At 41.1% G+C, this 15,073-nt stretch overlaps 1 protein-coding gene across 1 annotated transcript in view; it reads right to left on the bottom strand.

Annotated features, from left to right (window-relative positions):
- LOC126202710 (alpha-amylase 2-like) overlaps window positions 1-15,073 on the bottom strand; it is a 170,207-nt gene that overhangs the window by 71,244 nt on the left and 83,890 nt on the right. Inside the window, exon 3 of the mRNA XM_049936891.1 lies at window positions 8,692-8,843. Within this exon, the coding sequence (XP_049792848.1) occupies window positions 8,692-8,843 (152 nt within the window). The remainder of the gene's footprint in view (window positions 1-8,691; window positions 8,844-15,073) is intronic.

The following is a 15,073-nucleotide window of genomic DNA, read 5'->3' as shown; positions in this document are numbered from 1 at the left end:
ACATGTGTTTGAATGGTGTTTCAGCTTTGTCCCATTCTAAATGCCCAACTGATAATTGTTGTGAAGAAATGATAAATAAAATTTATTGTATCACGACTGAAAACTTCTACATTACCATTGAAACAGCAGGCGTCTCTTTTGAATGATTACACCATATGCAAGTTCTGAAGCTGAAAAAGTTGGTCCACAATGGTTTGTTGATTCTAGGCAAAAACATTGAAGTATGGACATTTCCAATTCATGTTTGGAACAGTTTACGTATACTCTAAAGGAATTCTAGTGCCTTAATATGGCTAGAGGTGAAATGTCATTCCACCATTAAATAATGGTGACAAACATGTAGATAAAAAATGAAGATTTTCAAAAAAACATGAAATCCAGTTTGTTAGTTTTGAAGTTGACTGCTTTTTGGAGCATGTAGAGCATCATAATAATTGACTATTTGCAAAAGGATAAAACACTGAATAAGTCTCAGTGTCACTGAATCACATTGTTGAACACTGGTGTGCATAAGCAGACAGCGAGGGAAGAGACTTGATTGTTTTTTGGCCAATGGTAGAATAGTGTTTACTCATTTATTCTTTATGAGTTTCTTATTGAGATAATCAGTAAAGTAAATAATTATAATTATTGAACAGTGCTCTGTGGATATCTGTTTTGTAGACTACACTATGAGCAGTAGCTGTAAAATGGTGACCCAAAAAACACAAAAAGAAACTGAAAATTCAAGCACGGCACTGAGCAAGACAGTGACTTTATGCTACAAAAGTGGTCAAGACTGGATGGAAGAACAACTTCTCGTTCACAAGAGGATATAGAGAGACAGATGGCATTTGGAGACCTTCTGGGGATTGTTAGACTCTGAATGCACAAACAGTACCTGACCGCTATCCCACACCTAACTTGCAAGATTTTATGATCGTTTTGGCTGGGGCTATGATCTTCAGTGTGATAGACTGTAAGAAGTCATTCAACCAGATTCCCGTAGCCAAAGAGTATGTTCCCAAGACGCTTGTGATAATGTCTTTCAGACTATTTGAACCTCCACATGCCATCTGGACTGAAAAATGCAGCCCAGATTCGGCAAAGATTCGTAGATTAAGTGTTAAGAGTCCTGGATTTCTGCTTCATATATGTGGATGATATTTTAATATTTTAAAAGACAGTTGAGTTACATGATAAGTACCTTAAAGCAGTATTTTACAGGATAAACAAATTTGGGCTCATGGTGAAGGAAGCAAAGTGTGTTCAATGCCAGAGACAAATGACGAGTCTTGGTTATGTGGTATCAGCAGCTGGTAGCCGTCCACTCAAGGAAAATATGGAGGCTTTATGGAACATTCCTAGTCCACCCATTTATCAGGATTTATGATTTCTCAGAACTGTCATCCTTTATTAATACCATGGACACCGATCATGCAGCAGACTTTCGAAAAGATAAGAACTAGTATCCTTGTCTCATCCAGTTCATAACGCGCCGTTTGCGACTGTTGCAGAGGTTAGCCAATTGACTATTGGTACAACTCTCCATCTAAACATGCTGGGCGGATGAAAACCTTCAGAGTTTCTTTCCCAAAAGCTATCACAAACACAGACTAAGTGGAGTGCATATGGCCGAGCTAAGAGGCGTGTTTTTTAAGTAAGGTCCGTTTTGTTCAAATGGTTCAAATGGCTCTGAGCACTATGGGACTTAACATCTGTGGTCATCAGTCCCCTAGAACTTAGAACTACTCAAACCTAACTAACCTAAGGACATCACACACATCCAAGCCCGAGGCAGGATTCGAACCTGCGACCGTAGCAGTCCCGCGGTTCCGGACTGAGCGCCTAAAACCGCTAGACTACCGCGGCCGGCGGTCCGTTTTGTTGTAGACACTAGTAGTTCGCGCGCATACCGCAACGAGCTCGTGCTTTGTGTACCGGTTGCCTCAGGAACAACTGTGCTCAGTTTCATCTCTGTAGCTCACCTGTACGGTTCTGTTCTGTGCTTTCAAAATGTTTAAGACTATCAACTAGCCCGCTGCATGTGAGGTTCGCTCAGTGATACGGTTTTTGTCAGCAAGGAACCTGTCTGCTGCAGAAATTCATGGACAGCTTTGCGAAGAGTACGGTGATACTGTTATGAGTGAAAGAAACGTGCTTAAGTGGGTACAAGAATTCAAAGATGGCGGTGACAACGCCCATGATGAGGACCGCTCCGGTCGCCCTTTTTTTGATTACAGACGATTTGGTGGCTTCAGTTGAAGCGAGGATTCGTGAGAACAGGCGCTTCAGAACACCAGGTCTCTCAAACGTATTTCCTGATGTGTCGAAATCAGTACTTTACAACATTGTTTTCTGAAAACCTAAAGTTTAGGAAACTGTGCTCCTGTTGGGTCCTGAAACTCCTAAAAGAGGACCACAAAAATCAAAGATTTGAATGTGCGATGAAGTTCTTGATTCGTTATTACGAAGAAGATGATGGCTTCCTGAGTCAGATCGTAATTGGAGACGAAACATTGGTTTCGCATATCACGCCCGAATCGAAGCAACAGAGCATGGAATGGAGACACACACACTTGCCTGTAAAGGTGAAGGCCAAACAGACTGTTCCAGCGCAAAATAATGGTGTCGGTATTTTGGGATAGGCATGGTGTATTTTTGGTCAACTTCATGCAATGAGGAACCACCAACAATGCAGAGGCATACTGCCAAACCCCGAGAAAGCTACACAGAGAGATTCAAAACAAAAGACGTGGCATGCTGACAAAGGGAATTGTCCTTCTCCATGACAATACAAGCCCTCACACTGTAGGTCAGACCCGCGATTTATTGGACAGGTTTGGCTGGGAAGTTTTAGACCACCCACCCTACAGCCCTCAACTTGCGCCTAGCGATTACCATCTGTTCCTCCACCTCAAACAACACCTCAGTGGCAACCATTACAATGATGACGACGACGTGAAAACGGCAGTGAACTCTTGGTTATCGGAGCAGGCGGCAAGTTTTTATGAAGAGGGTATTTTAAAATTGGTTGAGAGGTATGATACGTGTTTCAACAAACTTGGCAACTATGTGGAAAACAGAGTCAAAATAAATTTACTTTTTTGAAGTAACCTTTCGTTATGTACTTACGGTCAAACGGACCTTACTTTAAAAACATGCCTCGTATTACTGACCATTTATGAAGCCATACAACACTTCCAGCCACATATGGAAGCCCAGCCATTTACAGTCTGTATTGAACAAAAGAGGGCTGTTCTCCTCAGCAGTTCCAACATCTGGAGTTTATCAGGCAATTTACCACGGATATATGGCACATTAAGGGGGCACAGAACATAGTGGCTGGTTTTTTGCTGAAGGATCGGCGCAATTTCTGACACGATAAATTACGACCAGTTGAGAGCAGAACAAGCCACAGACGAACATCTACAACAATTCTTGCAAAGCAGCTCAACATTCTCTAAGCTCAAGCAAATGCGATTGCTAGGCAGGATAGACCTAATTTGGTATGATGTGCCCAAGATCCAGGCTAGGCTATTTGTGACTCAGATACTGTGAAAGTCAGTTTTTGACAACTTTCACTACCCCGCACATCCTACCCTGAAAACCACTGTCAAGCTGATGATGGAGAAATTTGAATGGCCGGGTATCAAAAAGATTGTCACATCTGGGCGAGGGCATGTTTGGCCTGTCAGAGATGCGAAGTTGGCAGACATGTGCACCAGCCAGTGGGAGACTTTCCTGAAACAACAATTTGGTTCTTTTACGTCCACATAGAGCTCGTGGGACAATTTCCACATCAGAAGTATACTGCTATTTGTTTATGGCAGCGGGTAGATACACACGGTAGTCAGAAGCAACTCTTACAGGTAATATATCAATGGAAACGAAGGAAAGGGCCTTCATGAATACATAGATTTCACGCTTCGGATGCCCCACTCACGTCACGACCGACACAGTGCGACTATTTGAGTCAGTCTTGTTTCCTGAGCTGTCTAAATTAAGTGTGTTCCAGCACCATCATACCACAAGCTTTCATCCCTGAAGCAATGGGATGATGGAGAGATGGCATAGAACACAAAAGAGTGTGCTTATGTGCTATCATAGTTGGTGGACATCTGCTCTGCCATTAGCCTTAAGACGGACATCGCAGCTTCAACTGTTGAGATGGTTTACGGGGAAAAATTCTGTCTGCCACTGGACATTCTTTTTTTCAACACAGCAGGCGTCTATGGAATCGGAATTGTCATATAAACTGCAGCAGGTGAAGATCCAGATAGCCGGGCTATGCCCATTCCCAGCATCACATCACGGGGTTCAGAAAGTGTTTGTACATAAATACGTTGTGATTGTACTCACATGTGATGTTGCGGACAGACGCTGTACGCTATAAGAATCTAGGCTCCTCGGTACGTTCGCATGTCAAGTGAAATGTTTGATTCTGTATAACTTTTGGCGAGACATTAATTTTGTTAGTTAAATTATATGTTTCTCATCTGTAGATACTTCTGGATGTTTCTGACGGTCAAAAACCTATTTTACCATCGATATATTTCTATTATTTATATCGACATATTTCTCAGTATCGATGTTATACTATGAAAATTATTAGTCGCAATTGTTAACGTAAATGATCTGGAAAGAAGGGTACATTAGAGGTAATATTTTTTTGTCTCCAATTCTTACACAAGAAAAATTTCTGCCTTCATTTATAGTGTTTCTAATTTTATTATCGATAATGAAACTGATAGACGGCCGGTGTGGCCTAGCGGTTCTAGGCGCTTCAGTCTGGAACCGCGCGACCGCTACGGTCGCAGGTTCGAATCCTGCCTCGCGCATGGATGTGTGTGATGTTCTTAAATTAGTTAGGTTTAAGTAGTTCTAAGTTCTAGGGGACTGATGACCTCAGAAGTTGTCTCATAGTGCTCAGAGCCATTTGAACCGGTTTTTTTTTTTAACTGATAAATCTCCACTTAGGTAATTTTTTTCAGAAAGCAATATATAAACTAAAATCGATAACTTCAGTACAAAAGTTACGTTAATACTAATTTGGACTACTTCCTGTTCTCTAAGCTTCTGGAATCTTAGTCTGTGATATACACACAGAGTTTTTTGGTGCGATGTGAGTAAGAGCGAGATTACCATTTTAAAATTTGGTACTTGTTGCTGTCTACAGACTATGATCTTTCCATGGTGTGAGGAAGCTTTATACTGTGTGTGTTTTCAGAAGTGTTTATATAAATGTTAACAAAAGTGATGTTTCAAACAAACATAATAAACTTCATTGTAAAACGGTAATTTTAATGTTTCAGGACAAATCTTTTTATTGGCTACAATGAAACAAAGGAAGAAGCCAAGGCACTCAGGCGCCATTGCAAGATAAATTATCTTTTATAATTTAAAGAGAATATTAAGAAAAAAGCTACCAAACTGAAAGAAAAAATTATCTTCTTATTCTCAAAGATGTCAGCAGTTCTGACAGTTCTTCAATATGCAGATACAAAAATCTTTAATTATTTATCGTCGGCCGGTATGGCCGAGCGGTTCTAGGCGCTACAGTCTGGAACCGCGCGACCGCTACCGTCGCAGGTTCGAATGATGTGTGTGATGGCCTTAGGTTAGTTACGTTTAAGTAGTTCCAAGTTCTAGGGGACCGATGACCTCAGAAGTTAAGTCCCATAGTGCTCAGAGCAATTTGAACCATTTTAATTACTTATCAACAGCAAGAACTGTCTCGTTGGGAAGTGAAGGAAATTTTGAATCTAAGCTGAAACTGGTTCTTCTGAACAACTCATTCTACTTCATAGGCTTATTTGAATTAAAAAACTATTAGGTCTAGAACTTTGCTTCCGCCATTTTGCAATAGACGGCAGTAGCGGCAAGTGGGGTTCAGGTGTAATACAATAAGCTTAGGCATCTGAAAACATAATGCCATAAAAATATTAGTCGATTTGTGATTGGCTGATAAGGTTATTCTCGATTAAGTACGTCAACTTACGTACCCATTTCTCGTCATTTGCGGGAAGTTTCAATTTTCTGCTTTAACAGGAAAAAATCTGCGGCTGTGGGTCTTAAAATGCTGGGTAAGACCAATGGTAAGAGAATATTAAGAAAAAAGCTACTAAACTGGAAGAAAAAATTATCTTCTTACTCCCAAAGATGTCAGCAGTTCTGACAGTTCTTCAATATGCAGATACAAAAATCTTGTGAACGAATGAGCAGAGAATGTTTTCAACGCCTTAAGAACGGTGATTTTGATGTCGAAGACCGGCATGGCGGGGGAAGACGGAACGTTTTCTTAGCTACTGAAACAAACGAAGACAGTCACAGCACATCATTATCGAAAGCAACTGACGCGTTCGAGTGCAGCACTGAAACACAAACGGCCACAATACAGCGATAGACACGTACAGGTAATTTTGCAGCAGGTCAGTGTTCGACCCCATGTCGCAAAACCCGTTAAAATATACATGGAAACGTTGAAATGAGAAGTCCTATGCCTCCCGCCGTATTCTCCATACGTTGCTCTTTCTGACTTCCTTTTTCGATCACTGGTATACAGTCTGGCTGACCAGCACTTCCGATCATATGAACAAGTGCAAAACTGAATCGATTCATGGATCCCCACAAAAGACGCCCAGTTCTTCCGCCATTGGTTTCGTATGCTATCCGAAGGATGGGAAAATGTAGTGGCCAGCGATGGGCAACACTAAGACTCACAATTTTTTGTATGTTTTACACAATAAAGCCCCGAACTTAGAGGAAAAACGGCGGAAGCAAAGTAGTAGACCTAGCACTAACAGGTGTAAAGCCATAGCATAGAGGACAAAATATGTTTGAGCAGCATATATAGCATAAAAAATTAAAAGTTCACTTACAGTGTTAATTCAAGTGTTTGTCAATAATAACATTGTGCCGTGGACGCACGACATCCTTCGAACTCAGTAACTGATGCAACGTAACCTGTGTATGTCTCTGCCCATACCGAGAGAGGTGGCACGGTGGTTAGCACACTGGGCTCGCATTCGGGAGGACGACGGTTCAAGCCCGCGCCGACCATCCTGATTTAGGTTTTCCGTAATTTCCCTAAATCGCTTCAGGCAGATGCCGAAATGGTTCCTTTGGAAGGGCACGGCCGACTTCCTTCCCCGTCCTTCCTAACCCGATGGGACTGATGACCTCGCTGTTTGGTTCCCTCCTCCTAAAACAACCAATCAACCAGTTTCTGCCCACTGCATAGTGGTAGGTCGTTGGCCTATGAGAGCGCGTATAAACAGGGCAGAAGGGCGTAGACAGTTGGAGGACCTGGTTTTATAGAGGTCATGTGAATGCTTTGTTGAGCCAAACATAGCTGGAACGTGGTGACGAGTCCTGTAGATTGGTACCATCACACTTGGTGCAGCTTATCTGTCAGCTGGTCTACTGTTGGAGGAACGATCCTGCTTGGTGAACCATTGCGCATATACATTGTGGACTATTGGTAAGGCCTTTTGCAAGGGACAGAAATTTTGTGCTTTGCTGACGTGTGACCCACTGCATCCTAGTTCCTTTCGGGTTTAGCTGGTATTTGTGGTTGTTCTTTCGATTTCCTGTTGTGAGCAAAGGCACTCATTAGTATTTTTCTACCAGGCTAAGCTTATATTTTTCTGCACACGTATTCGTGATTTGTAGTAAACATTAATTATAATTTAATTTTGCTGTCTACTCGCCACATTGTCTACTCGCCACGTGGACAGATCGGATGTGTTTTTGCGTATAGAAGACCGCACGTTCTGTCAAGTCTAACTGCAAGCTATCAGTCTGGCATATTAATTCTTCAGTGGTTGTTAGCCTTCTTTAATTCACTGGCTATCTTTTGTATTTTATTAGACTAGTATTTAATACACTTAATGTTGCAGCTTGTTCTCAGTGTTTACCAGCCTTATTCTGTTCACTGGTGTTTTTATTTTACTGGAGTAGTGTTTAACGCTTTCAGTGCTTGAAAAACTCGTTTTATTCACCAGTGTTTTGTATTTTATTGGAATAGTGTTTAACACTTTCAGTGCTTACCAGATTTGTTTTATTCTAGTGTTTGTATATTATAAGAATAGTGTTTAACACGGCTTATATTTGTGTGTTACGTAATGCCTAATTTATTGACTGCCTAGTTTATTGAATCCAGGGGCAAACCCAAAAAGGGCCTTGGTTGGGCCTGTGGCATTCACCAAATCATTTCGTAAATTTCTCATACATCTGTGCAAAAAAAAGGTATCTATTCTGGTAAGACAGCTGGCCAGCTGATTCAAGTAATTCTGTTTTTCTGAACTAGCCACTGTGTAATAATTATCCTGCGATTCGTTTGTTTGCTTTTCTGCCCACCAGGCTTAGCTGATTCCGTCTGAATATTGAGTCGGCTGTTGTTGCTGTTTGCCTTGCTTCGGTGTTTCGGCTGTATACGATGTAATGCAGCTGTTTCTTCTCAATCACACTTAAGTAAACCTTCGCCGGCTGGAGTGGCCGAGCGGTTCTAGGCGCTACATTCTGGAACCGCGCGACCGCTGCTGTCTCAGGTTCGAATCCTGCCTCGGGTATGGATGTGTGTGATGTCATTAGGTTAGTTAGGTTTAACTAGTTCTAAGTTCTAGGGGACTGATGACCTCAGCAGTTAAGTCCCATAGTGCTCAGAGCCATTTGAAAATCTTCAAATCAAAAAGATAATGTATTTTACACCTGATTCCAGCAGCATTGCAGCGCCGCACCATCTCCTGGAATTCCGCACGATCTCCAGAGCGTGATGCAATGTGATACGACACTGGTTGGTAGCGCTCCCACCAGGGGTGGCCTCGTTCTGGTAGCCACAAGTGTTCGCTCACCGGCGATGTCTGCAACATAATAATAATAATAATAATAATAATAATAATAATAATAAACCCCGTGGAGGCCCGGGAAAAGAATAGGCCTCCGGTATGTTCTGCCAGTCGTAAAAGGCGACGAAAAGAACAAACCACTAATAGGGCTAACCCCCCTTTTAGTGTGATTACTTGGTTCAGGACAGAACTAAAGAAGCCTCGGACAAGCGCCGTCGTGGTCGGGGACGGCGCTTGAACCCTATGCCCGCCCACAATGGTAATGACACTGCTAGCCAACTGGAAAATGATTTAAATCCAAATAGAGGTGTTTTGCAGGATATGCTTCCTGCAACCACCCTAGAAGGAAAACAAAGACAGAGGATGAGATGGTCAGATGAAGTTAATCGACACCTCATGTTCTGTTATTAACAAGCAACAAACCTAGGAACCAACACAACTGGATACAGATCACAAGTATACACAACATTTATTACCAGATACCCAGAATTAAAATTTTTAACAGAACAACGTCTAGCTGATCAGATTCGTGTAATAATAAAAAATAACAGGATACCCCAGTCAGAATTAGAAAACATCAAACAACAAGTACAACAAATACTGGAACAAAATAATGTGCAATTAGAAGAAGAAGAAAATACAGTAATGGACTCAAACATCCCAGAGCAAACAAACAAAGAACAACACGCATCAATTAAACAATCAGAGGAAAATGAAATTTTAAGACAGCCACCAGCACAAGCACAAATAGAACACGAAGTGACACACATGTTAGATATAGAAGAAAAATTTCAGTTGACATATATAGAATACAAAGACACAAATACAGACATTAGACCATTCTTGCATAGACCACCAAATAGCCCACAAGTCGAAACAACAATAAAAACTATCAACACAATCATACACAACAAAATAAATGAATACACAACTATGGAAGAGTTACAACTACTGGTTTATGTAGGAGCACTCACTACACTAAATATACACACTAGGCAGATATCAGAACCAACCAACACACAGAAGAAACCCACAAAACCAGCATGGCAACACAGGCTACAGATCAGAATAGAAAAACTGAGAAAAGACATCGGACAGTTAACACAATTTATAAGAAATGAAATATCAGACAAAAAACGAAAAAGGTTAGGTAAAATCTCACAACAAGAAGCGACAGAGCAATTAGACGAAAAGAAGCAGAAATTACAAGCATTAGCCAAACGACTCAGAAGATACAAAAAAAGTGAAAATAGAAGGAAACAAAACCAAACATTCAACACAAACCAAAAGAAATTTTACCAGACAATAGATAACACACACATTAAAATAAACAATCCACCAAACATAACAGACATGGAACACTTCTGGAGCAACATATGGTCTAACCCGGTACAACATAACAGGCATGCACGGTGGATACAAGCAGAAACAGACACATACAAGATGATACCACAAATGCCTGAAGTGATAATTTTGCAACATGAAGTCACCCAAGCAATTAATTCTACTCACAATTGGAAAGCTGCTGGAAATGATAAAATAGCAAATTTCTGGTTAAAGAAGTTCACCTCAACACATTCACATCTAACTAAATTATTTAACAGTTACATTGCAGACCCATACACATTCCCTGATACACTTACACATGGAATAACTTATCTGAAACCTAAAGATCAAGCAGACATAGCAAACCCAGCTAAATATCGTCCCATAACATGCCTACCAACAATCTATAAAATATTAACTTCAGTCATTACACAGAAATTAATGACACATACAACACAGAACAAAATTATAAATGAAGAACAAAAAGGCTGTTGCAAAGGAGCACGAGGATGTAAAGAGCAACTGATAATAGATACAGAGGTGACATATCAAGCTAAAACTAAACAAAGGTCACTACACTACGCATACATTGATTACCAAAAAGCTTTTGATAGTGTACCCCACTCATGGTTACTACAGATATTGGAAATATACAAAGTAGATCCTAAATTGATACAGTTCCTAAACATAGTAATGAAAAACTGGAAAACCACACTTAATATCCAAACAAACTCTAATAATATCACATCACAGCCAATATAGATTAAGCGTGGAATATACCAAGGAGACTCATTAAGTCCTTTCTGGTTCTGCCTTGCTCTGAACCCACTATCCAACATGCTAAATAATACAAATTATGGATACAATATTACTGGAACATACCCACACAAAATCACACATTTGCTGTACATGGATGATCTAAAACTACTGGCAGCAACAAATCAACAACTCAACCAATTACTAAAGATAACAGAAGTATTCAGCAATGATATAAATATGGCTTTTGGAACCGACAAATGTAAGAAAAATAGCATAGTCAAGGGAAAACACACTAAACAAGAAGATTACATATTGGTTAACCACAGCGACTGCATAGAAGCGATGGAAAAAACAGATGTCTATAAATATCTAGGATACAGACAAAAAATAGGAATAGATAATACAAATATTAAAGAAGAACTAAAAGAAAAATATAGACAAAGACTAACAAAAATACTGAAAACAGAATTGACAGCAAGAAACAAGACAAAAGCTATAAATACTTATGCCATACCAATATTGACCTACTCATTTGGAGTACTGAAATGGAGTAACACAGACCTAGAAGCACTCAATACACTTACACGATCACAATGCCACAAATATAGAATACATCACATACATTCAGCAACAGAAAGATTCACATTAAGCAGAAAGGAAGGAGGAAGGGGATTTATCGACATAAAAAACCTACACTATGGACAGGTAGACAATTTAAGAAAATTCTTTCTAGAACGAGCAGAAACTAGCAAAATACACAAGGCAATCACTCATATAAATACATCGGCTACACCACTGCAACTTCATAACCACTTCTACAACCCTTTAGATCACATAACATCAACAAATACGAAGAAAGTAAATTGGAAAAAGAAAACACTTCATGGCAAGCACCCGTATCATCTAACACAGCCATACATCGATCAAGACGCATCCAACACATGGCTAAGAAAAGGCAATATATACAGTGAGACAGAAGGATTCATGATTGCAATACAGGATCAAACAATAAACACCAGGTATTACAGCAAGCATATTATTAAAGATCCCAATACCACAACAGATAAATGCAGACTTTGTAAACAACAAATAGAAACAGTAGATCACATCACAAGCGGATGTACAATACTAGCAAATACAGAATACCCCAGAAGACATGACAATGTCGCAAAAATAATACATCAACAGCTTGCCTTACAACATAAACTTATAAAACAACACGTTCCTACATACAAGTATGCACCACAAAATGTACTGGAGAATGATGAATACAAATTATACTGGAACAGAACCATTATAACAGATAAAACAACGCCACATAACAAACCTGACATCATACTCACCAATAAAAAGAAGAAATTAACACAACTAATCGAAATATCTATACCCAATACAACAAATATACAAAAGAAAACAGGAGAAAAAATTGAAAAATACATCCAACTGGCTGAGGAAGTCAAAGACATGTGGCATCAGGATAAAGTTGACATCATACCAATTATACTATCAACTACAGGAGTCATACCACACAATATCCACCAATACATCAATGCAATACAGCTACATCCAAACATATATATACAATTACAGAAATCCGTAATTATTGATACATGTTCAATTACCCGAAAGTTCCTAAATGCAATATAACATGTACCGTACAGCAAAAAGGAAGTGACGCTTGATAAAGGTCCGCGTCACTCCATTCTTAACCAGACTTAACGTCTGAGAAAGTAAAGAAATAATAATAATAATTTTACTGTCGTTCAGCTGATTACAGCAAGAGACAAAGTCAAGAGCATATATTTCTACATAAACTACTATATCGATGTAAATTGGTTTACATAAAATAGGTACATGTTAGAATGCAGTATTTTCATCTTCAAAGAATTCATCAATGGTGTAAAACGGATTGTTCACTAGTAGCTTGTATAATTTAGCTATAAAGATATTTGCAGGCAGTTCTTTAAAGTCAGCACTTAGTCCAAGAACTAGGTAAGAGTTATGCAATTTTGATAATCTATGATACGGTACGTCTACAGATGTTCTGTTTCTAGTGTTATGACTATGAATATCACTTCTCAACACAAAATTAGACACATTGTTTCTAATGTACATTAAAACATTGTAGATGAATAAGTTTACTACTGTAAGACACTGCAATTTAATAAACAGAGGTTTACAATGTTCTGTTTTATCTGAATCCGTTATTATTCTTATTACTTTCTTCTGTAAAAGTAAAATGTCATTTACATGACAGCTACTACCCCACAGTAAAATTCCATAAGAGATGATGCTTTGGAAGAAGGCAAAATATGCTGATCTCACATAGTCATTGGGAACATGTCTTTTTAAATTTCTAATTAGATAAATAACTCTTGAAAGCCTAGCCAATATACACTCCTGGAAATGGAAAAAAGAACACATTGAACCCGGTGTGTCAGACCCACCATACTTGCTCCGGACACTGCTAGAGGGCTGTACAAGCAATGATCACACGCACGGCACAGCGGACACACCAGGACCCGCGGTGTTGGCCGTCGAATGGCGCTAGCTGCGCAGCATTTGTGCACCGCCGCCGTCAGTGTCAGCCAGTTTGCCGTGGCATACGGAGCTCCATCGCAGTCTTTAACACTGGTAGCATGCCGCGACAGCGTGGACGTGAACCGTATGTGCAGTTGACGGACTTTGAGCGAGGGCGTATAGTGGGCATGCGGGAGGCCGGGTGGACGTACCGCCGAATTGCTCAACACGTGGGGCGTGAGGTCTCCACAGTACATCGATGTTGTCGCCAGTGGTCGGCGGAAGGTGCACGTGCCCGTCGACCTGGGACCGGACCGCAGCGACGCACGGATGCACGCCAAGACCGTAGGATCCTACGCAGTGCCGTAGGGGACCGCACCGCCATTTCCCAGCAAATTAGGGACACTGTTGCTCCTGGGGTATCAGCGAGGACCATTCGCAACCGTCTCCATGAAGCTGGGCTACGGTCCCGCACACCGTTAGGCCGTCTTCCGCTCACGCCCCAACATCGTGCAGCCCGCCTCCAGTGGTGTCGCGACAGGCGTGAATGGAGGGACGAATGGAGACGTGTCGTCTTCAGCGATGAGAGTCGCTTCTGCCTTGGTGCCAATGATGGTCGTATGCGTGTTTGGCGCCGTGCAGGTGAGCGCCACAATCAGGACTGCATACGACCGAGGCACACAGGGCCAACACCCGGCATCATGGTGTGGGGAGCGATCTCCTACACTGGCCGTACACCACTGGTGATCGTCGAGGGAACACTGAATAGTGCACGGTACATCCAAACCGTCATCGAACCCATCGTTCTACCATTCCTAGACCGGCAAGGGAACTTGCTGTTCCAACAGGACAATGCACGTCCGCATGTATCCCGTGCCACCCAACGTGCTCTAGAAGGTGTAAGTCAACTACCCTGGCCAGCAAGATCTCCGGATCTGTCCCCCATTGAGCATGTTTGGGACTGGATGAAGCGTCGTCTCACGCGGTCTGCACGTCCAGCACGAACGCTGGCCCAACTGAGGCGCCAGGTGGAAATGGCATGGCAAGCCGTTCCACAGGACTACATCCAGCATCTCTACGATCGTCTCCATGGGAGAATAGCAGCCTGCATTGCTGCGAAAGGTGGATATACACTGTACTAGTGCCGACATTGTGCATGCTCTGTTGCCTGTGTCTATGTGCCTGTGGTTCTGTCAGTGTGATCATGTGATGTATCTGACCCCAGGAATGTGTCAATAAAGTTTCCCCTTCCTGGGACAATGAATTCACGGTGTTCTTATTTCAATTTCCAGGAGTGTATTTTTAATGTGTGGTTCCCACGTCAATTTATTGTCTATAGTAACACCTAAAAATTTAACAGTTTCTAATTCCTGGTAGTTAGGAATCTCTTTGAGGCTAAAGTAAAGTGTCTGGGTTTTGTTTTCATTTAGCAAGAAGCCATTAGCTTTGAACCATAATGAGGACTGAGCAAGGGTATTTTAGGTCATTGTTTTCAGTGTACCTAGATCAGAGCTTTTATGTAGAAAAGTTGTGTCATCAGCATACAATACTGCATGAGAATTTATGAATAAGGGCAGGTCATTAATCATTAGTATAAACAGTAAAGGTCCAAGCACCGACGCTTGAGGCACTCCGTACCT

Source organism: Schistocerca nitens, chromosome 1 (genome assembly GCF_023898315.1).
Source record: "Schistocerca nitens isolate TAMUIC-IGC-003100 chromosome 1, iqSchNite1.1, whole genome shotgun sequence".
Taxonomy (NCBI): domain Eukaryota; kingdom Metazoa; phylum Arthropoda; class Insecta; order Orthoptera; family Acrididae; genus Schistocerca; species Schistocerca nitens.
This window is presented reverse-complemented; position numbering and strand designations above follow the sequence as displayed.